This window comes from Hemicordylus capensis, chromosome 3, assembly GCF_027244095.1.
Source record: "Hemicordylus capensis ecotype Gifberg chromosome 3, rHemCap1.1.pri, whole genome shotgun sequence".
NCBI lineage: Eukaryota > Metazoa > Chordata > Lepidosauria > Squamata > Cordylidae > Hemicordylus > Hemicordylus capensis.
This window is the reverse complement of record NC_069659.1, coordinates 88,525,792-88,549,371: the sequence shown is the minus strand read 5'-3', so window position 1 is coordinate 88,549,371 and position 23,580 is coordinate 88,525,792. Positions and strand designations below refer to the sequence as shown.

At 40.2% G+C, this 23,580-nt stretch overlaps 2 protein-coding genes and 1 long non-coding RNA gene across 17 annotated transcripts in view; 1 reads left to right on the top strand and 2 right to left on the bottom strand.

The window, feature by feature from the left end:
• LOC128350497 (trifunctional purine biosynthetic protein adenosine-3-like) overlaps nucleotides 1-4,541 on the bottom strand; it is a 38,327-nt gene extending 33,786 nt beyond the window's left edge. The window contains exons 1-3 of the mRNA XM_053308919.1: nucleotides 4,412-4,541; nucleotides 2,455-2,603; nucleotides 898-993 (exon numbers count right to left, since the gene is read on the bottom strand). Of these exons, the coding sequence (XP_053164894.1) occupies nucleotides 898-993; nucleotides 2,455-2,603; nucleotides 4,412-4,491 (325 nt within the window). The 5' untranslated portion in view covers nucleotides 4,492-4,541. The remainder of the gene's footprint in view (nucleotides 1-897; nucleotides 994-2,454; nucleotides 2,604-4,411) is intronic.
• Nucleotides 4,542-9,734: 5,193 nt separating this feature from the next.
• DNAJC28 (DnaJ heat shock protein family (Hsp40) member C28) lies at nucleotides 9,735-15,191 on the top strand. Of its 15 annotated transcripts, none has more exons than XM_053305056.1 (4): nucleotides 9,771-9,849; nucleotides 12,905-12,944; nucleotides 13,073-13,154; nucleotides 13,825-15,191. In XM_053305056.1, the coding sequence occupies exon 4, from the start codon at nucleotides 13,864-13,866 to the stop codon at nucleotides 15,010-15,012; it is 1,149 nt and encodes a 382-aa protein (XP_053161031.1). In that variant the 5' UTR covers nucleotides 9,771-9,849; nucleotides 12,905-12,944; nucleotides 13,073-13,154; nucleotides 13,825-13,863; the 3' UTR covers nucleotides 15,013-15,191. The 15 variants fall into 15 exon arrangements, with proteins under 15 accessions (XP_053161033.1, XP_053161027.1, XP_053161019.1 ...); XM_053305049.1 differs by having other exon boundaries at nucleotides 13,073-13,161; XM_053305054.1 differs by lacking the exon at nucleotides 9,771-9,849 and adding an exon at nucleotides 9,861-10,049 and having other exon boundaries at nucleotides 13,073-13,161.
• A 2,452-nt stretch (nucleotides 15,192-17,643) lies between these two features.
• LOC128349115 (uncharacterized) lies at nucleotides 17,644-23,532 on the bottom strand. The gene is made up of 3 exons (XR_008318560.1): nucleotides 23,395-23,532; nucleotides 22,809-22,870; nucleotides 17,644-19,589 (listed from the first exon to the last, which is right to left on the bottom strand). It is a non-coding gene; the product is annotated as an uncharacterized LOC128349115 (long non-coding RNA).
• Between the last annotated feature and the right edge of the window lie 48 nt (nucleotides 23,533-23,580).

Genomic DNA, 23,580 nt, shown 5'->3' with positions numbered 1-23,580 from the left:
CCAACATTTATATGACATGTTCTTGTAGATTAAGGCCAACTTCTTGGGAGTTAAATGCCATCTGTACATCATCTTGAGATTATTTTCCTTTAAACTAGAACAGGCAGTATATTTCATGTCTTTTATCCATAGCTTTTCCCATTTCTCCAAGTCAATATTATAACCAGAATATAACATATTCTTTATATTCTTATGCCATTTCTTCTACCCAGAAGACAGCCACAGGAACATCAAGGACTGTTGGCTTGTGTACTTGCTCCATGCAGTATTTTCTGTGTGCATTAGGCACCTTGCAGGAATATCAGCATGAAGTGTGCCCTCCAAAGGTCTAGGGTAGCAAAAAATGGGCAGGGGCAATTGCAAGGACCCCTCCAGGACCAGGACTGGCATTTGCACAAGCTACCCTGGTCAGCTACTGAGAACCCAATGCCCCAGGAAAGCTTGAGCTGATGACCACCCTGGGCCCTTGGGCAAGAACAAGCCCAGACAGCAACTGGTGCTACTTTCTGGCTGGTCTCCCCCCATCTCCCTACTATGATGATGGAGACTACATGGAGCACTGTGGTGGTGGGTAACATGGCAGGTGGTGTGGCAGTCACCAGATAGTGCACTATTGTCACTGCTTTTGGCCCACCAGGAATGAAAGAAACTTACATTCTTCATCATGGTAAGAAGAGGGAAGGCCATCAGAGGGGCCCACCTTGACAAGAGACTCCTTAAATCTGCAACTATCCATGGGTTGGAACTTATAACTAGTCCCAGGTAGTCTCTTTTTGTTCTGCATTTATGCTGGGTTGTAGAGATATGACATCTCTCCTAGCCAGGACTGGACTTTTTCTTTTACATCTAGAATTGAATCCTTGGCTTTGCCTAATAAGGGAGTTCTTCTAACCTTACCAGCTGCAAGCAGAGCTTCCGGTCCAGCAACCACAAGTCCAATGTTATGATCTTTGCAGAACTGGACAAGAATAGTATGATTGCTAGTTAAAACAGCTGAAATGGAAAATAAAAAATAATTGTTAGTACCTTGATGCTAACCACCAATTCATGAATACTACATAGTCCCTAGGGAGGTCAGAAGAAACTCTGTAGTAAACTTGTCCATGTGCTTCCTCCATGGCATAGGACCAGATAACAGCAAACCTACTCGCACCCTGCTATGGTACCATATGAATGGGCCTTTGGTTCATGTTAGAAGGTGTTTGTGAAACAAAGACCCAATTAGTACTTGAAATTATCCTGTATGAAAATAACATGCCACCTCAGAGGAAAGGCTAATTTCAAAACAGAAAATAAGAATCTTCTCTGAATAATGGGTCTGAAACAAAGATAACATTCCTGTTGCATTCTATCTTGTAATTTAGTGTTTTGTTGTTTAGAAGTTTGTCCCAGTGGGATCCTGTAGAGAGAGTGTGGGGCGGAGTCAGAAAGGAAAAGGGAGAGGAAAGAGAAGAAGGAGGAGGTGTTTCTAAATAATCCTTTAATTAAATACTTTGTGTTTGTGAGGGAAGCAGCTATAAAACAATTCTACTGGCAGAACTCTTTAGGAAAAAGGATTAGGAAGCATTACACAATAATTTCTCTGCAATTACTAGCACAAAGATAATGTTCCCCAAGAACAGACTAGAAAATTTACTTTGTCATTTCCTTGCATCCTCCTTTCTCCAAAGAGTCCATTACTGTTACTGTGGTGAGTACCATATGACTCATTCCCGAGATATGGACCTAAGTTAAACCTCCCACAAGACAATACAAACATTAAGAATAATTCCACTGTTAAGAATCAAAGCAACATATAAAAAGCCAAAAAGCAAGTCCCATTTAGCTGATTCACACAAATAAAGCAGTACATGTTTAGCATATTCCATAATTTTGATGCAGATCATTTGTCGTCTAAAGCAGAGATGGCCAGCTTCTGTATTCTCAAAGGCCAGTCTGCTCTTCAGACAATGGCCCAGGGACTGGATGAATATTTTGTTGCACATCCCAGTCCCTTCACAGATGGCCAAGCTCTATAGTCTAGGCTCAGTACTGTCATCACTACTCAAGAAAAATCCTGTTTTCTCTTTTGTTGTTATTGTCATTCCCAAACTCTGTTTATTGACAATTTATACCCCTGTTGTTGATAACTGGAAATTTTGTTTACTTTTATTGTATGATTACTTTAACATTTGTTGATGTTAGCTACTGCGAGTGTCTCAATATGAATTAAATAGTATTTCCTGTTCTCCTCCCCAAGTGTATATTTTGTACTGGTTAATCAAATTCACTCCCTACAGTATTTACATTGATTGTTAAATTTAAAAAAAGAAGAAGCAAGCAATGAATTTTACACTGTATTAGGATGGTAGCATGGGTGTGTTTACCCAAAGTGTTTTAATCCAAAATACCACCACATACATTTTAAACACCGCACACGTATTTTCTAACAGGGTTTGGTAATAACCTCTTTACCTGAGTTGGAGATTTTCCCATTAGCAGCTGTTCCTGCATTTCCTGGAGCAACCAGTACCTGTTTCACCTGGGGAGATGTTGCCAGTTTCCAAGCCAACGCATGTTCTCTGCCTCCACTGCCAATCACAAGCACTCGATCAGCCATCTGACTGTTAAAAACAAAGGTGCCTTGCCTTGTTAGTTGACCAATACCTCAAACTTGAATAGTTTTATTTACAGTATAAGTAAATCAATATAATTGTAAGGAAACTAATTTCTAAGTTAGGCAAACTTACACATTTGTCAGAGCGGTTTCATACATTCAGTCTTTAGAAGGAACACAAGAGATACATGCAGAGAATCCACTAAGATTACAACATTTCAAGTGCTACATGCATTTCTTTTTAATTGTACCAAACAGGTACAAGTTGTGGGAAGCAGGTAAAAATATAATGTGTGAAACACCTCTTAGCTCAGGGCGTGAGAGGCTCGTTACTGATATGTCACTCAAAATAGGAACTTGAATTCATGGGAGTTCCCAGTTTGGACATTCCATCAAAACTATGGGATCCATGCAAAATAATTGTTCTAAAATAATGATGACACGGTATATACTACACCTAGAAAGTCACATACTATCATAGTTCAATAAACTCTAATTCTAAATGCTGGAAGTGTCAATCAAAAAACAAAAACAAGGCAGCTACATTCATATATGATGAACCTGTGTATCTGTGGAGTAAAATAAATGATAAGATAGAAATAATCACTCATATCAATTTAAATTTGGACCTCTTGTTATTTTTTTACTAAAGTATTCAAAAGCTCTACCTAAACAATTTCAAGAATTAAGGACATGCTCTGTCAAAATGTAGAAAGGGATTAATTCCTATTATCACAGAATGAGAAAACAATCAATGATTATACATACAGTAACGTCAAAATCAACTAATGCTATTAGAATGAAGAAGGCAGACAACAAAATAGGACCCCCCCAAAACAACAACAACAATGGGAAATATTGTATTGACTACTAGAAAAACAAAACTTTATCGTCAACAAACATAAAATGTATTGTATTGTTTAAATGGTGATTACTTTTTTAAAAAATGTGTTCGTGATTTCACTGGGGCCATTTAGGCACACCTTGAAAGACAGACTTTAGTATACTGTTTTTCAAATCTTACACGTTTCATATCTCAAACTGAAAAATGCATAATTGTGAACAATCAAAAGAAGAAACTGACAGAAATATTTTGTATGTGGAGAACAGTCAGTACTATTTCCTGGAAGTTAAAATTTGATTTACCGGTATTTCAATAACATAGTGGCTGACATCCAGACTCAGCACTGTGCTGGTGGAACAGTGCTGACTTTCAGACTAAAAATACACAGTTCTGTGAGAAGAGGCAGTTCTTTATTATTATTATTACATTTATATCCCGCTCTTCCTCCAAGGAGCCCAGAGCAGTGTACTACATACTTGAGTTTCTCTTTCACAACAACCCTGTGAAGTAGGTTAGGCTGAGAGAGAAGTGACTGGCCCAGAGTCACCCAGCTAGTATCATGGCTGAATGGGGATTTGAACTCGGGTCTCCCCGGTCCTAGTCCAGCACTCTAACCACTACACCACGCTTGACGGTCTCCCTTTCAGGTAAAGGGAAATATTAAAAAGCCATCCCTTCCCGCTTGTGCTATGATGCAGTGGCCTTAGACTGGAAGTCAGCACTGTTGTATCAGCACAGTGTTAGTCTGGAAGTCAACCAACACCTTCATTTAGTGACCCATTTTTAAAATGTAAACCAAGAAGTTAACATAAATGCGAGGAAGGAAACTAAACAAACACACCACTGGATATGACCTTTAAGACATTGACATTATGCAGCCCTTACCCATTAAATGCATAATTAAGGTACAGTGAGTGACATATGCCTGCTTATCTAGCAAAGTAATATAATTCTTCCTATTTAAAAATTACCTTTGTTTTGAATTTGCTGAACAACATATAAAGGTCAGGGGATTAATATACAACATTCTGGGAAATACATAGCAGGACATGACCAAGCTGAAGGTGACTAGATGCTAGCAAATATGGTATGAGGCTGCATCACAACAATGGAATAAAATAAATAATGTGATGCATTTAATATATATTTGATGTCATATATATATAAACATTCTTATTTCAAAGTGTACTTCCTTATATTCCTTTGTCACCACTATAACTACTGAGCAAAATTCAATTTGAATTGAATGATTAAACATTAAGCCAGTTACTATGATGCCCTATTATTTCTTCTGTTAATAACAGAGATGCACACTGTGTGTGGATGAGGGAGACAGAACAATGGGGGAGGGCAAGGTAGAAGCAGGACTCTTCAGTGGTAGGCTATGTATGCCTACCTTGGCAAAGAATGATTGGGGAGAACCAACATGTGACTTAATCTCACCCCAAACCTCAACAACTAGCAGGGCCTGCTCTTACATGTTGTCAGAACGCAGCATGCAGGTGCAAACCCTTAGTCATCTGCAGCTGGCTGAAAAGCAAAAATCCTGCTGCTTTGCTTCTGTTAGTCCTGGAACCTAAGATTGGGGGAGAATAAGATGCACTACCTCAGGTGGGCCCACACTCACTCTCTGAGCCCATTCCCCACCAAGCATCCTTTAAGTTGCAAGGCGAGGGACTGCCCCCTCACAGCTTAAAGACCCAGGAAGAACTAGCTTATTGGGGGGGGGGGGGGTGTTTATGTGTAGCATGTTATTAGGGAGTTCAGGAGGATGTCAAAACACTGCTCTAAGCTGAACTACGCAAGCTAAAGAGAAACAGTGGCTAGAAAAACCACTTTCCTTTGGTGTTGTTTTACATAATGAGCATGAACCTAACAAATTAACGAATCACAGAATCAGGGGCATAACTATAATAGGGCAAGGGGAGACAGTTGTCTGGGGGCCCACTGCCTTGGAGGGCCCCCCAGAGGCAAGTCACATGACTGATTCCCCCAGCCACGCACCCACTTGGGCTTCCTTCAGTTGTATTCATTCTCTGAAATTAATATGAGTGTTAAGACCTGGAGCTACCAGAACAGCATGTCTTTCTCTAGTACCATTAAATGACTTTCGTTGTCCACAATTTACAAAACCTTTTAAAAAACAATTTAGAATGATGATGATGATGATGGGTGTGTGTGTGTCTGTGTGTATGATAGATAGATATAGATATAGACAAATAAATAAATTTTACTATGCTTTTTGTTACTGCTATTCAGCCTCATTTAAGATTTCTTTACTTCATGAGCTGAGCTTCAGTGAGGGGGGGGCATTTTAAAATCTTGTCTCTGGGCCCACTCCAACCTTGCTATTCCCTTGCACACAGAATAAGCACAGGGGGTATTCTTTGTATCTGAAACTGTTGCAGAAGAGGAGCTAGAGGCTGAAAGCGCATGAGGCTAAAGAGTTTGCATCTGAGGCCACCACACACAGAGCAGTCTAAATCAGGGCTAGATAAACTTTAGCCCTCCAGCTGTTGTTAAACTACAACTCCAAAAACCCCTGATTATTGGTCATTGTGGCTGGGGATGATGGGGGTTGTAGTTAAATGACAGCTGGAGGGCCAAACTTCGTTAAACCCCCAACACTCACTCACTCACACACACACACTCCTGGTTCATTCATGTCCACCTGGATTAGGAATGCCTAGAGGAATATTTTGGCTAGCTATGGGAACATTTTGAGGTGCTCTTTGTTGTGCAGATGCCAGTTTGGGATCTTGAAAAGTTTTTGTTTAGCTTTTCAGATACCAACCTAAAAACAGGCTTATCATTGCCATACTGAAAACACTACATAATTTAATATATTAACATCAATATATAATGTCTTAATAATTGTCAGTATATGATGTTAACTTTGATGTCCATTGCTCAGAACAGTGCCTATATTATCCCACTCTAGTGACACTACTGCTAAACCCAAATATATTACAATTGCGCTACTCTTCACCCTTGGTGATTCTCACATAATTTCACTAAATGGCACAACAGTATATCTTCATGGCCACCCTGAGAGTTAGAGATTACCAGTTTTGAGTGGCAATCAATCTGAATTGTACTATCAGTTCATATCAAAATATTACTGTTGTCTTGCTCACATACAATAAAGTAAATGAGACCTGTTTCCAGTAGTTCTTTTAATCTAAATTGCAAATGCTTGATTCAATGTGTTTCACAGTATAATAAATACACATTTAAGAGTCTATGGTGTAGTAAGTTTACCCATCTACCTTTCTTAGGTAAAAAAGAGAGTACATATTTTGATCTTAGCACCTCATAAAAAGTCTCAGGTAGGATAATAAGTGTAAATAGCACTTACCAAATGATTCCAGGTTATTCTGTAAATATTTAAGTCACACTTTTAGGGTTCTTCTAAACTGTATACAGCGCTAATAATGAATTCCTCAGTTGATACCAGATTAAGTTATGTGAACATCCGTTGGTGAAGAAAAAATGGTTTTGTTGCTTGCTGAGAGAATTTTCAGTCCAGCTCACTGACAGAATCCCCTGCTTGCAATTCCGTCTCCTTGTGTCCAGTCACATACAAGGAGGATAGACTCGGACTACATTTCTATTAGTTGCATATCATGATGTGGCTCACAGCATGTTCTTATTTAAAGCTAAAGAAAGATCCATGTGTTCAGAGAGAAAAATAAGGAACAAACACATGTCTATAAATGCTGTGATCCTGTGTGAGAGCACACCATCAGACATTACAGACGATCCAGACTTGTCAGGGATATAAATTAAAATTTAATAGTTGAATAGATGCTAGCAAAGTTGCAAGACTCATTTTCCACGTAAAACAAGCAATATTCTGGTAGCCAAACACATATAGCTGGGAGGCAAGCTGAGCTCCAGGCTTTATGTATGAATGAATTATGTATGAATGTATTACACAAAAAATTGATTGTGCCATTGGAGTGAGGTGAGGCAGACAGGAAACCATTCTGATATTTGTATGCATGGTTCCAAAAGCATCTCATTTGCAATCCTAAAAGTCTTGATCAAATAATCAGGGTCCCAGCATAACATGCTCCTAACAGTTTTTGTGTAAGTGATGACTCTAGAATCAGATACTAGTGAACTATTGAAAGATCACTGATCCTTTCATGGATTTTGCTGCAGGGATTTGGTTATAATTTGCAAACAAGGCAAGCAAGACAGAAGCTTTATATTGTATCTCTGGCACACTTTAAAAGATTATATGCTGACTAATCTTGAGCTGGAGCAGGGGGAATTGCTAGAAAGATAAAGCATTAGATAGGTTTAACCTCTATCAATTTATAGAACTATCAACGTTAGTGGTCATCATATATATCAGTGGATCCTACAAATTATGCAGTATGTGAATCTTGTCTTTCAGTTTTATTTTTTGATTGTATATTTATATGTTGCAGCTACCTAAAGAAGACATTGTCCTGAAGCAGGATTTAAGCATATAAAAGAACTGAACATTGGTAAACTGTTATGGGTCCAGAGGAGGCCAAAAAAGATGGTGAGGAGTCCTATGAAGGTATGTTTAGCCTGGAGAAAAGAAGACTAAGTAGTGGGGATATGATTATTATTACATTTATATCCTGCTCTTCTTCCAAAGAGCCCAGAGCGGTGTACTACAAACTTAAGTTTCTCCTCACAACAACCCTGTGAAGTAGGTTAGGCTGAGAGAGAAGTGACTGGCCCCATCCAGCTAGTATCATGGCTGAATGGGGATTTGAACTTGGGTCTCTGCATGTGTGAAATCATATATTATTTCACATTCTATATCCTGCTTTTCCTCCAAGGAGCCCAAAGCGGTGTACTACATACTTAGGTTTCTCATCACAACAACCCTGTGAAGCAGGTTAGGCTGAGAGAGAAGTGACTGGCCCAGAGTCACCCAGCTATTATCATGGCTGAATGTGGATTTGAACTCGGGTCTCCCCAGTCCTAGTCCAGCACTCCAACCACTACATCACGCTGGCTCTCTATCTTCAGTCTTCAAATATCTGCAGAAGAAGGAGCAGACTCGTTTTCTGTTGCTCCTAAGGGTAGGACTAGGATGGGTTAAAATTACAAGGAAGCAGATTTAGCCTAAACATTAGGAAGAGTTTCCTAATATTAAGAGCTGTATTATGCCAGTGGAAGAGTCTGTTTCATGCAGCGGTGGATTCTTCTGGAGGTTTTCAAACAGTGGTTGGACAGCCATCTATTAGAGATGCTGTAGTAGCAGTTTCCTGCACTGTGCAGCTGGTTGGACAAGAAGACTCGCAGGGTCCCTTCCAATTGTAAATCCTATTATTCCAAAACAAACAAAAATAAAACAAATATTCTCTGGATCAAGTGCCTGAGTATTAATATTGGCTGGTGTATTACTGAGACACTGGCCATCTTTAGAGGAGGAGAGGTAACATGCCAATTGCACATTCCACGAATGGGGTGTGTGTGTGTGTGTCTCAATTTCCAAATCTACCTACATTCACTAATAAAGTGACCTGATGCAAAGGAGGACAGAGCTCCAAATTATTTAATAACTGTGCAGAAGAAGACAGAATTTTTGGCAGATACAGGGTTCTCACGAAGGGGAGAGAAAAGTGCACCTGCAGAAGTGTCCTTTCCTGCACAATAGTTAAAGGCACAGACAGAAACCCTGAATAACTTAATATGTGAATGTGATCATCTTCAAATGGAAAATTGCATAAGGTACCAAGAGACATAAACAAAAACAGAAATTTAGCCCTCCTATTAATTATCAGGCAATTGCAACTGATCCAAGGGGAACAGCTATTCGGTGAAACAATCTAAGGAGTAAAAGAGTTTACCTCTCAGTTCAATCAACCCAGATTCCTAATGTTAAGCTTTTTTTTTTTTTTTAAAGCAACTTTAACCCTGCCATTGGCTCTGGAAAACCTTAGATAGGATTATAAAGTTTGGTAACTTGAAGCTTAGAGCTTTATGTGTAGGTGGCAACAAAGCACTGTATATAGCACACGTATAATTATTATCACGAATTGGGAAAATGTAAAACGCACAAAGCAGGCCACAGTTTCGGTAAGAACTGAGAACAGTTGTAGTTTTTAATAGCTGTAAGTTGCCACCTCTACAGCCGCCAGCTCGAAACTTAAAAATCAAAAGACAGCAAGACAAGCCGTGTATCGGTTTCCACCTGCAAGCTGCATACACCCCGCACCGCCCCCGCCATATTTCCCACCCTTGGTTCACTGAAGTGGGACATGTTAAATGCAGCCTTTCCAAGAACTACGTCTCCCAGAATCCTAAGCGGCACAATACGCGCCATGTGCACCTTGGTCTAGGCTCTTGGGGGCGGGGTTGTGTTGACTCGCTTGCCTCCCCTCCTTGACAGCGGTTGGGGAAGGTCGTTAATCAAAAGGTAAAGCGACGGGGGTGGGGTTGACTGGCCGGGCTGAAGTGGGGAGCAGCTGGGCGTGGGTTGACCTGCGGGGGAGGACAGCAAAGGCCCAGGGAAGTGGAGGGCTTTGCAAGATGGGTTTATTTTTGGTAGTGGAGGTCCATTAATACGTCTGTGGCAGACAGGAATAGGCCAACGTTGTTCTGATTGGCAAGCGCAAGGTGCACGTGATGTCAAAACTATTAACAGACGGGGAGGACTGCCTTTGGCTTCAGTTGAATGTGGATTGAGCCCACCACAGTGGCAAACCCTTATTGTTTCACCCTTTCAAAAGGGAAGGGAAGAAACCTTTATTTTATTTTAACATGTGTGTCCTGCTCTTTTCCCAAGGAGCCCATCAGGGCTTTCTTTATCCTTCCTCACAACAACCCGGTGAGCTAGGTGAGACTGAGAGATACGTGACTGGCCCAGAGGCACCCAGTGAGTTTCATGTCTGAATGGGGATTTGAACTCGGGTCTCCCCGGCCCTAGTCCAACACTCTAACCTCATTCAGCCCCTGCTGCTTTTAAGCTCCCCCCACCCAGCCTCCCGCGCTTCTTTTTAGTTGAGGGAAGGATTTACTTTCTTCTAGCTTTTCCCAACATAGGTCCAAATTTCATAATAAAACTAAATTACATGCTTAAAAGAGAATGGAAGCAAAAGTATAACTTTGAAAAAGCAAGGATCTAGTCTCCCCTTAGTTGTGTTTCTTAAGGTTGCTTCTGATCTTCAAGGAATACACACTTTTGATAAAACAAATTTTGTTTATTAAAGACAATCTTCATTTGTTTTTAAATGTTTGTGCAATGCCCGGCGCTTTTGATTGTCACAAAATATATTCAAGATTCTTCTCCCAGCTGTGTTTCCCTTTCTGATTAAATCTTTGCAGCTACCGCATTAAAAAAAAGACAATTTTCTGCCTTGTAAATGGTAAAGTTGTGCTGTCAAGTCAGCGTCAGCTACTCCTGGCGACCACAGAGCCATATGCCTTGTACAGTATAGCATTTTTATTTAGCCTTCTGCAAAACAATATTTTCCCTCTACTGGTGTAATAAAAGTATTACTTAAACTTATTTTTTAGGAATGTTCATCTAGTTATACTGTAACAACATTTTAAAAACACCCAAAGAAACAAGTGAATATATATATTAATTTGTTCAGCTCCTATCCCCCTCCCCCAACACAACCAGAAAATACTTGAAGGATCAGCCCGCCGCCATCGCCAAGCTGCCCCCCCTGCATCAGATGCAGGGCACACAGTTAAGCCATGCCCCCCTGCATCTCAGGCAAATGGGGCGTGGCATAGCTCTCAAATGGGGCCGTGTGGCCCCATTTGTGAGCTAAGTCCGGCCAGTGCCGCCTTCGCAGCGTGGTTGGAGCGGCTCTCCCTGCCTCTTAAAGGCAGGGGAAGTTGCTCCCGGCCATGCTGTGAATGCAGCACTGGTTCCGCTCACAAACCCACAGGGCCCTATTAATAAGCAAAATCCAGGCAGTGCTGCATTCGCAGCATGGCTGGGAGCGACCTCTCCGGCTGCACTGAGAACACAGCACTGGCTGGATTTTGCTCATAAATGGGGCTGTGGGGCCCCGTTTGTGAGTGAAATGACCCCCCTGCATTTGATGTCAGACGCAGGGGCGTGGCTGGGGCACAGGGCAAGTCCCCTGAAGCACAGTGGCCCAGGTTCTTCAAACCCATTTGCTCAATGGTGGCTCAGCCTATGCTCCCCCATTTTTTGTCCATATAAATATTTGAATGGCCTAGCAAGTGGTCACCATTTCCCATCTACTAACATGTCTAAAATGGATATGCTATAGAGCAGGAGTGGGCAACTTTGGCTCTCCAGCTGCTGTTGAACTATAATTCTCATCATCCCATCAATTTATTGTGGCTGGGGATGATGGAGTTACTGTATAGTTCAACAACAGCTGGAGAGCCACGTTTGCCTGCCCCTGCTCTAAAGATTAAAACTCTCTCAGCTAAGGATCTGTAAGGACCTTCTTACTAAACTAATAGTAAACTATTAAACTAAGGTAAAACTTAGTGTAAGTAGTTTTGTATTTTATTTCTAAATTCCTGTGTATTTACACCCACTTGACTCTATTGTCTGCAGTTTCCTTATTGTGTACAATTCTTATTTTTATTAATAAATTTCATATATAGAAAGTACTCAATTTACAAATGGGTTGTGTTCCAAAAGTTTGTTTGCAAGTCAGATTTCCATAACTTGGAACACACATCCAAGAGCAATAACTTGTTTGTAAATTGGGGACTTCCTTAATGTAGTATGTTATGGAGCTTTGTTTGTAAGTATGGATGTTTGTAATTTGAGTGTAAGTTGGGGAGTGCCTGTACTTAGAAGTGGCTTCAGTCTGGTTTTAAAAGGTTCTAGAAGGTATTATGTGAAAACTCTTCCTCGTGTGTCTTGTCAGGTAATCGCTACTGAATGCTTGGTTTAGATTATTATAGTCTTCTAGAGCTGGGTTCTGTGGTCTCTGATCTAGAGCCACTGTATAGCCAATTCTCAGTTGTTGGCAGCCTACCTTGAAGAACTGGTGTGCTCCTAAAGTGGGAGAAATCTCTCTCTAGAGGGTAGATCCCAGGAAAATGTTCTCAAATTCACCCCCAGTCTGTCACATCAGTTCATATTGGTTTTCTCATAAAATCCAGTGAGAAATTAGGACATGTGCAATAATATTTATATATCTTTATTAGAATACCATATTTTTGCCAAAGCACCCATCATCATAATAAAGAAGAAAGCACACTAAGTATGTACAGAGTGCTGTTGTTTTACAGTTCAATAACCACAACCATTCCCTTGCATCTGACTTTATTGGGAAGGACCTCCAGGCAGAATACATAATTCACAAGAAAGCTTGAGTCCTAGACTAGCACTTGTAATTTAAGTTCTTTTGAAATTATAATCAGAGGCTTGATGATTTCTTTCTTTTTCCCTCCCTGCTAAACTTAATCCAAATAAAGATACCAGTTGCTCAGTTACTAAATTATTTCATGTTTCTATTTTGCCCTTCAAGATGGAACAAAGATTCTGTTAACAATAGTGGATAGAAAAAGGTAATCAATATAAAATGTTAGGATCCAGCTCACATTTCGGCTTGTGTAATAGAGTGGTTCACAGCACTAGTTGTGAACCTTGGCTGATAATTTGTTTGATTTTAATGGGAATTCTCATTTTTCCACAGTCTTATAAAAAGCTGGCAGAAGAATACAGCACTTTCTAGGCATGCAGAATGGCCACGTTTCAACCTTTCAGAGCAATGGATGGTAAAATGTTGGTGGCCTTTTGCTTTCCAGTTAAAATGTTCTCTAATTTATTTTCCAGTTAATGTACAATAGCAGATTACATCTGGAATAATGTGATCCTTGCTGTAATTGGATGGCTGGGCTGTTTGGAATGGAGTTGTTTTGTTTGTAGTTGACCTACAGTAACTAGGCTGTCAACTGTTGAAATATTTTTAGTTTATCAACTGATTAAAAGCCAGGTTATTTAATTTTAAATAAATGTGTGTGCTCACATGGGGATCAATTTTACTCTTACAAATTAATATTCAAAAGTTACCATTCACTTTAAAGAGAAAAGCTCATCTTTACATATTCTTTTTCTTAATCAGTTTGAGATCTGAAATATCTATTCCTATTATAACAACACACTAGGCCAGAGTCAGCATAGTTTTAAAAATGCTCCATTTTTTGAAGGGTGGTATAGAAATTGAATAAATATATAAAATAAAAATCCATTGGTATTGTGGAAAATCCCAAACTTGGTTATAAAGTGTAATACAAAGCACAACTGAAGTTATTATGTGTGTGTATATCAATGTCTTCATTTCCATAAACATCTTATAGAAAAGAATCCAATAATGTCATTAGGTACTTTAGTTTAATAAGTTATATTTAAGCTTCTTAATTATACGTAATGCCTCTATTTCTTCAGATTTGCAATTAGGTGATGGTTCAGCTGCTCTGAAGAACTATGAACTGGCTTTGTATGGTACTGATGAGAAAAATACAGAGTCGTGTCTGGGTGTACTCAGTGCTGGTTCCAAAGAAAACTAAACTGGTTCCACATCACTGTATCTGTGGCAACAGGCTGCTGTCAGAGCACAGACCTAAAAACATCAGAAACTCTTACAGGCTGCTTAAACTTCAGGAAGGCTGTTCCTTGGATGATGTCAGAAATTCATACCGAGACCTAGCCAAACAATTTCACCCAGACAGTGGATCAGTTACAGCAGATTCTGCAACTTTTGTGCAGATCGAAGAAGCATACAGATCAGTGCTTAATGATATTGCCACAAAAATGAAATTAAGTGAAAAGGTGGAGGAGGAGGAGGAGGAAATATTCAAACCTAAAGCACCACAACATAGACAGTATTTAAATTTCGAAGGTATTGGTTTCGGAACTCCAAGTCAAAGAGAGAGACAGTATATGCAGTTTAGAGTAGATCGGGCTTCTGAACAGGTCATGGAATACCGAAAGCAGAAAATGGAGAACCAGTTTGCGATACACAATGTTATGTTAGCTAAAGATGTAAAGCAAAGTAAGAAGGCAAAGATTACACAAGCAATTGAACGGTTAGTTGAAGACCTCATTCAGGAATCTATGGCAAAAGGAGACTTTGATAACCTCAGTGGTAAAGGAAAGCCATTGCAAAAATTTTCAGACTATCCACATATTGATCCTATGACTCACAATTTGAATAGAATTCTATTAGACAATGGATACCAGCCAGAATGGATTTTAATGCAGAAAGAAATACGGGAAACAATTGAACAATTACGAAATGACATGGTTGCTTCTAGGAATAAACTTGGAGATCCAATGACACCACATAAAGAGAAACAATGGAATGAGGTTTGTGAACAATTTATAAAAAATATCAAGATGCTAAACAAAAGGATTAATGACTTCAACTTAGTTGTCCCTATTCTCAGCAGGCAGATGGTGCATTTTAATGCAGACAAAGAAATTACACGTGCTCAAGAGCTCTATGAAACCAAGCTGAAAAAAACAAAGGCACTAAAGGCTGCAAAGGACACTGAGGAAACAGAAAACCAAAGTGTCAATGCACCTACTTTTAAAACAAGTTTTTTAAAATGGGTTAATCTTATTTTCAAATAAGATTGAGTTGATGGTCATTTGGTGTAACTATGAAATGCACTTTGAGAGTTATATCACTTCTAGAAGACATTTAGCTTTTATGTTTATTGTGGTAATGGAGTTTGCCATCCCTCAGTCAACAGGTAGTTACTGAGTTTTGTTGTGGAAGTATAGGAACAAATAAACATTTCTACCAGCAAGACTTTTCCAACAAGATTGTTATTTTATGTATGTCAAATTAATATTTAGATTAAAAAATAGAAATAAAATTAGTCAAGTTACTTTACAAATCAGAAAATAATGTAATGAAGAACAGATTAGTTGGTGATGCCAGACTCAAATGTTTTTGTTCCTGGAGCAAAAAGTAAACAAGAAGTTCTGGCAAGCACTAATCTGCCTACTTTGCTTTCACTTAAATCTTAATTGATAATTACCATCTTTACAAGTTAGCCCACTTCTGCCTTAAACGTATACACACCCACATCTTGAATTGGGGCGGATTATATCATCACAAACTACACAATTGAGATGTCCCTCTGTGTTCCTACAACTGTTCCAAATTTGGTTCAAATTGGTAGATGGTTCAAGTTAGCCAACTTGCACCTCAGACATTCACATATCTGCTATCTTAAACTGAGGTGAATGACAACATTACAAACTACACTGTTGAGATGTCCCTATGTTTCCTACAACTGTAAAACGTTTGGTCCAAATCAGTCCAGGCATTGTAAAGTTGATAGCGACTCACACCCACAGAGAGCTGGGTGATAGTAAAAGCGTACAGAAAGTAGGCTAAAATGACATTTCCTTCCCATTTTTCATAACATACACAATATGGATGTTAAGAGGGTAGGAAAACAGGAGATGGATGTTGGAGGCAGGAAAGTCACAGCTCCTCTAGAATCTGCTGCCTAAAACAACTACTTCATATTAAGAGCTTCCAACTTTCCCAAGTGGTGAGAAGTTCAGTGGTGGGCGGGGGGAGAGGTAGACAGATCAACATAAGTTTGGGCTGTATTTTGGAGAAAATATCACTTGAGAGTTAGGCTACATTTGTAATATTTGGTTTATTCATAAATACACAAGTTGAGCATCAGGTGAAGGTGAGAAACACTGTATTGTTGCAAGCAACAGCAGATTTCATAGGATTTCCAGGGCGTGGCCCTCTACCACAAGGTGTTTCTCTCAGTTTCTTTATTGAGTCCCTCCCAAACTTTGTCTATTGCTGTCTCCTAAAACTCCTTGTCTCTTTCAGCAGTGTTTCCTTTGTTCTCACCCTACACTCACTCATCAGCCCCTCCCATCAGGTGGGAGGTACCTGTCTCATATATCAGTTTCACCTTTTAATTTGCATTACTGAAATTAATGGACTTTTGCACGATATTCTAATTTTCAGAGTTTCACCTGTAAAGTAGTGATATTAGGAGAAAGACCTAATTGGGCTCCATAAAGAATCTGGGCCAAAGACTTGGTCTCAAATAACTTAATTGAAACTGAAATAAATTGGCCTCCCCTGGTGAAATGAAATTTCAAGAGGGCAGCTGCACTCCTATGCAGATTTTACTACTGGTTAAGAGGGATTCTCCACAGCCCCCCACCCACCCACCCACCCAAAAAGGAGCTCTTGCTGGAATCATCCTGTTACAATAAATTATAGTGGCTAGAGAGGCATGTACACTCATGCTATTCACTTACAGAAAATATCCTCTAGGCTTTTTATAGCTTGGCGATTAGTGTATTGGGGCGGGAAAGCCTAATTAATGGATGCTGATGTATATCTCAGACCTATTTGCCTGCCTAACAACCAACACACCTCATATTAAGGAAAGAGCTGATGGGAGCCATGCTTAACAGGTCTGCAAGCAAAAGGTATACAGAGTGAGGGAAACTAATCACAAATGACAACACAGGGAGAGTGTTCATTGATTGGTCACACTTGGAGTACTGCGTACAATTCTAGTCATCACATCTAAAGAAGGACATTGTAGAATAAGGATGTGCACGGATTGCGGAGGCGTGGTCCGACGCCAGTGGAGGGTCTTGCTTTAAGGGCAAGTGGGTTGTACTTACCCCTCCCACCGCTTTCCCCCCTCCGGTGCTCCATTCTATGGAGAAGTTTTCAGGGCGGCAGCGTTCTTCCCTGCCACCCCAGCCCCCATTGTTGACCGGAAAAGCGGAAGTAGCTGCTGCGCATGTGCTTGCCGCTGCATGCACACCCGACGCGCACACACATAACATGCGACGTGTGCAGCGGGCATGCACGCGGTAGCGGCAGGTGCATGAGCGGCAGCTACTTTCACTTTTCCAGTCAACAACAGGGGCTGGGGCAGCAGGGATGAACGCTGCCGCCCCGAAATTTTCAACATAAAATGGAGTGCCAGAGGGGGGAAAACAGCGGGAGGGGTAAGTACACCCCCCCGCCCTTAAAGTGAGACACACACACCCTGGCGTTGGACCGCTGGACCGGGCCACGCTCGAACCAGTTCACAGGCCTCAAATGGCCTCCAGACCGGTTCGTGCACATCACTATTGTAGAACTGGAAAAGGTGCAGAGGAGGGCAACCAAGATGATCAGGGGCCTAGAGCATCTTTCTTATGAGGCAAGACTACAACACCTGGGGCCTTTTAGTTTAGAAAAAAGATGACTGCAGGGAGACATGATAGAGGTCTATAAAATTATGCATGGTGTGGAGAAAGTGGATAGAGAGAAATTTTTCTCTCTCACACATAACACTAGAACCAACGGTCATCCCATGAAATTGATTGCCACGAAATTTAAGACCAACAAACGGAAGTACTTTTTCACACAATGCATAATCAACTTGTGGAATTTTCTGCCACAAGATGTGGTGGATGGCTTTAAGAGGACCTGGATGGCTTTAAAAGGGCTTTTGATAACTTCATAGAGGAGGTCTATCAACAGCTACTAGTTGGAGGGCTATAGGCCATCTCCAGCCTCAGAGTACCAGTTTCAGGGGAGTAACAGCAGGAGAGAGGGCATGTCCTCAACTCCTGCCTGTAGGCTCCCAGTGGCATCTGGTGGGCCACTGTGTGAAACAGGATGGGTCATTCTTATGTTCTTAGAATACATCTCTTTGGAAGGCAGGCCCACATTTCCCAGGATTTGGGGCAACTGGGGATAAGCCTCCCCACTCCTCCAAGCACAGTCAACAATGTTGACTCAGCACTGACATTATGGAAACAGCCATTCCGGCTTAAGCCCTCAATATGCATTCCCATCCCTTGGTGAGCATGTTGCTAGTTAAAATAAATGTTTCAAAGTGTCAGAGTGGATAGTGGAGTAGAGTTTTGTTGCTTCTCATCATTCACTATTTGATTAATAAGGATAGGTCAGGTGCATTTGATAAGCAAACAACCATGATATATATAACAAGCTTTCTTGGGGAGATCCACATTTCCCCTAAAATATCTTTTTATGCTTTTACAATGCAATGGCGAAGCAAGGAAACGGCTTGACTAGCGAGCCAGAGGTTGCCGGTTCGAATCCCCACTGGTATGTTTCCCAGATTATGGGGAACACCTATATTGGGCAGCAGTGATATATAGGAAGATGCTGAAAGGCATCATTTCATATTGCACAGGAGATGGCAATGGTAAACCCCTTCAGTAGTCTCCAAAAGACAACAACAGGGCTCTGTGGTTGCCAGGAGTTGACACCGACTCGACGGCACACTTTAATTTATTTGCGACAACAGCAGTACTACTTAAGGGAAGACATCTGGAACCTGCTCTATAAAGGAGCAACATCTCTCTATTTATTGTTAAAAATGTAGCAAGACATTTTGGGTTTTTACATTCTATATTGCGTAATCCTTGAAAGATAGCTATAAAGAACATCTAGCAGATATGAGGCATTGTGCACAGAAAATGAAACACTGGTCACTGCACATGAGGATTAAGCATGAAGGCCAAATGGTGCCTACTAAAGAATCTATTCTGGGGTTTGAGAGGAACCTACACAGAAGGAAAATCAAGGAAGTATTATTTATAGAGAAATTGAGACCTGACATTAATGCTCGGGAGGCGTTGGCCAATGCCATAAAGTTTATTAGCCTCTGAGAATAATCAGGTGATTCCTTTTCTCTCCTCCACCCCACCCACTATCTCTCTGCAAGTCATGGAACAGAATGTTATCACCTCTAAGGAACAGCTGGGGAAAAGAGGAGGTTTTCATCTGTGCTCATTTATTTAATTGAAGGTGGTGTGTTACATCAAAATGTCTTATGCTTTTATGTTTACCAGCTTTTTTCTTTTTTTGCGCAATTAAGGGTATTTTTGTTGAGAGTTTTTACTAGTAATCTTAATAGTTTGTAGGAAAGGATAAATATTAGTGGGAATGGGGAAAACAAAGTAATTTCTTATATGCTATTCATTTTGTTAAAATGTTTATTTCAGTATTTATACCCCACCTTTCTCACATGAGGTGGCTTACAAAATGCAAAGATAAAATAAAAATAAGCTAAAATACTTCAACATAACTTGCCTTTCCATCCGTAGACATTACCAAAAAGGTGATTTTTTTTAAAAGCCTCAAACATTTATATCTTTCCCGTTTCCTGAAGACATCTGTGAAACAGCTGGAAATATGAAAGCAAATATGGGGTGACCAACAAAACATAACTAGTCAAGGTTGATAAAAATCAATGGTGTGTTTTTTAAAATTGATTTTTAAAATTTAAATTTGATTTTTAAAATTTTAAATCAGATTTGATTTTAATTGGATTTTTTAAAAAATATATAAAAAATAACCTAGGTCAAATAAATCACCATGAATATTAATCATAACTCCTAATTATATTCTGTGAATTTGTAAAAGCAGTATATGGGGATGAGAGATAACAAACCTGATCAGACCTAATCTGCAGGTGATGTACTTGCAGCGCACACACACAGACAGTCAAGCCCTTGTCCCGCACTCTCTCAAAAAGTGCAAAGACATCAGGCCCATTCACACATTATATTCAACACTTGTACATTGAGTGCACAGTGTACACAGGAACAAATCTGTGCACAGGTACAGTTATTTACGTGTTATGTTGAACATTAACATAGCAATACACTTCCTATCTGTACCATGCATTTGAAGGGCCTGTATCCAGGTTCACTTTTAAAATTAACCCAGGTATAATAATTCACACAAATGTGTACATTTGTACAGCATAATGTCTGAATTGGGCTAAAGAAGGCCAATGAATGAATAGAGGATTTGGAGGGATGGAATAGATCCGAGCAAGGAGAAGGAGTCTGGATATAAATGCAAGGGATAGGAATAGAAAGTGAAACCAAAAATGAACAGAACATATCCATGCAGTCCTAAGGAAACATTTCCAAGTATTCCTTCCATTTTAGAAGGGAAACACCTATCATGGCAGCAAGCTGTAAAAGAAACTCCACTGGACAATGTTTTCATGCCATTCCTGTACCTGTGGGTAAGATGCACATGTGTGCAAGATGCAAACAGTGCAACAATGAAATTCATGGCCTGGCTTAGGGTTGCCAACTGTCTCGCACTGTGCAGGATGTCCTGACTTTCAGCAGGGAAATGCTCGTCCTGTTCGGGACACAAATTCTCCCACTTGTTGACCTTAAAAAATTTAAAAAAATGTTTAAAGCAGCCACTGAGCGGTGGTGGAGCAGGACAGTGGCAAGAGCTTTCCCGCCTCCCAAACTATGGGAAAGGAATGGCTGCTCGGGTTCAAAAAGTTCGAAAGGAATGGGGCATTGCTGGCTGGGGCGGGCATGCTGGCGACAGGTGCGCTGCTGTAAAAGAAACACACTCAAGCACTCACTGCCACGGCCACCACTGACTGACTGCAGAAGGACAGAGGAACGGATGGAGTTGGAGAAAAAGTGGGCAAAAGACTCCCTTCCTTGACCCCACCTTCCTCCAAATGAGGCAGATCTGAGGCAGATCTGCCTCATTTGGAGGAAGGTGGGGCCGAGGAAGCGAGCCTAGTTGCCCGAATGGAAAAGCATTATGAGAAGTGTGTACCTATTACAGTGTGTACCTACCTTCTAAAAATGAAATCTACATCTCTGAATATGTATTAAGGTTATATTAGACAACAAAAATGTACTTTTATTAGAAAATGGTGATTCATCATACTTTCTTTACGGTCTTTGACCAAAAGAGAAATAAAAATCTTTACATAGTTAAAAAGAAAAATGTAAATAGAAAATCAATTACACATAAATGGATAACGGCTTTGGAATAATTACACATTAAAAAAAGATAAAATAACGGCATTGGAAAGGCGTAAGTGTATATACATAATTTAAAGTTAACACTAAGGAGCCCGAAACTGTATTCTATTCTTTTGAAGTACTTAATCTGGTGACCACATAACAAAATTTAGCTACAACATATGAAATAGTTGCATCTTTATCTGCTAATAAATATGTTACAACAAGATCCTCAGGTTGTCCCCTCATATCTTTTATCAGTGGACTGATTAGTTGAAACCTCAAGTTTTGATATATTGAACACTTTAGAAGAATGTGGGCCATGGTTTTGATCGCCTTTCCACAGGGGCATTTCCGTTCTTCATATAATAGTTTCAAATATTTCCCATAAAGCATTGCAGAAGGGAAAGCGTTGAACCTGGCCCTGGAGAAGGCCCATCTGAATTTACTCAAGATGATCGCAAATAAATACGTTGCTGGGGCAAGATCCGTCTTAGCATATACTTGTTTATAAAAAGGTGGTAAACAACCCTTCTCTTCCTGAATGTCTATGTCAACCAATATCTGTCGTACTAAACTGTGGGTGGTATTCTCACCGCTCTCTAGTAATAGAGTGGGTGATAGGCCGCATTGGCAAAGTTTATTTATCATTTTGGGAGACCAAGATGCCTGAGGCTCAGCCGCAAAAAGCTTTGGAATTAGCCCTAACAGATGCAAATGAAGTTTAATCCAATAAAATATCCTTAGGAGCCAAGCCCTGGTTTCCAATTTAAGTATGCCCACCTCCATGCATATCACCGAATTGGAAATGCAGTCGGGTACACCAAATTTAGTTCTTTAAATTTTTTTCCCAAATCTTCAAAGTTGGTATACAGTCCCAATTGTTAAATAGAATCTTATTGACTTATTTAAATCATGATTTAAACAATTAAAATTGAGTTCTTCTGTGAAGCGCTTTGATTAATTATATAAATCATGATTTAAATAGATTTGATTTAAATCAAATCAACCCTGTAACCAGTAAAAACACTAAGGGGTGAAGTGGAAAGAAGAATGATTAATAGGGGGAAAGGGACTATATATCTATTGTATTTATATTATGGTTGTATTTATATTATGTTAAAGTAATGCTGAAGGGATTTTATTATCATTTTCTTTCCTTCCCTCCTTAAGTTATTCACACAAGTCATACAGATATATAATTCTTATCCTTTATGTTATAGGTACTGCTGTAATCTCACTTGAAAAAAAGAAAAAGTAGCAGACAAGCAAATGTGATTGAAGATCTTAAACAGGATTGTTCACAAGTGGGAGCCAGCGTGGTGTAGTGGCTAGAGTGCTGGACTAGGACCGGGGAGACCCAAGTTCAAATCCCCATTCAGCCATGATACTAGCTGGCTGACTGGGCCAGTCACTTCTCTCTCAGCCTAACCTACTTCACAGGGTTGTTGTGACGAGAAACCTAAGTATGTAGTTAGGGCTCCTTGGAGGAAGAGCGGGATATAAAATGTGAAATAATAATGATAATATATGATTTCACACATGCAGCCAATCCTGTTCCTCAAAGCCAAAATCATTCCAAAGTCCCTTTGAAGATTAATGCCCCACTGTACCTAGTGGAGTTCACTTCCCAGTAGACATAGCACAGGATCCAAACTTAGTCGTCTAAGCATCACTGAAACAAATGAAACAAGAGTTAGTCATGACTAACTTGTCCCATGAATTTCAGTGGAACTTAGTCATGACTAACAGTCTGGATTCTGCCCATAGGTAAGATCAAGCTCTGTGCATCATCAGGATAGGTTTACACACCCTGCATGTTCATATCCTGATATATATTCCTTTTTCTCTGTCCTCACACTGCAAAAATTTTAAAATACAATTAAGAACAATTTGAATTACAGTGTTCAACTCCCCTTCCCCACCCCCAATTCTGCAATATAAGTTTGCAGTAGTTGAATCATAAGGTGTCTGTTTATGTCGCTTGGTATTCTGATAGATTTCTCTTCAAGGTAAGGGCACTGACAGGCTACAAACACAGAGACTGAGCATGCTCAGAAAAAGCGTCTCTCGGTACTAAAGTCTGATCAGAGTTCTACAAACTTATTTTCTTGGCTATCGGAAAACAGTACCGGTAGAAGAAAACCTGACGGGGTAGGGGGAAATGGCTATCTCATCTCATATATCAGAAAACACTACCGGAGAAGGAGGGAGTGAGAAATAAGAGGCACTGATTCTACACCCGGGGCGACGGCACGGCGCCTTCCCAAGTTTTAGAGGAGAGACGGCCTGCTGCGGGAGACGCAGCCACATCGGTCTTCTCGGCACAAGCGTCGCCTTTTCGAACCCGAGCTCGCGCCGGCGCCCTCTCTCATCGCCTCGGCT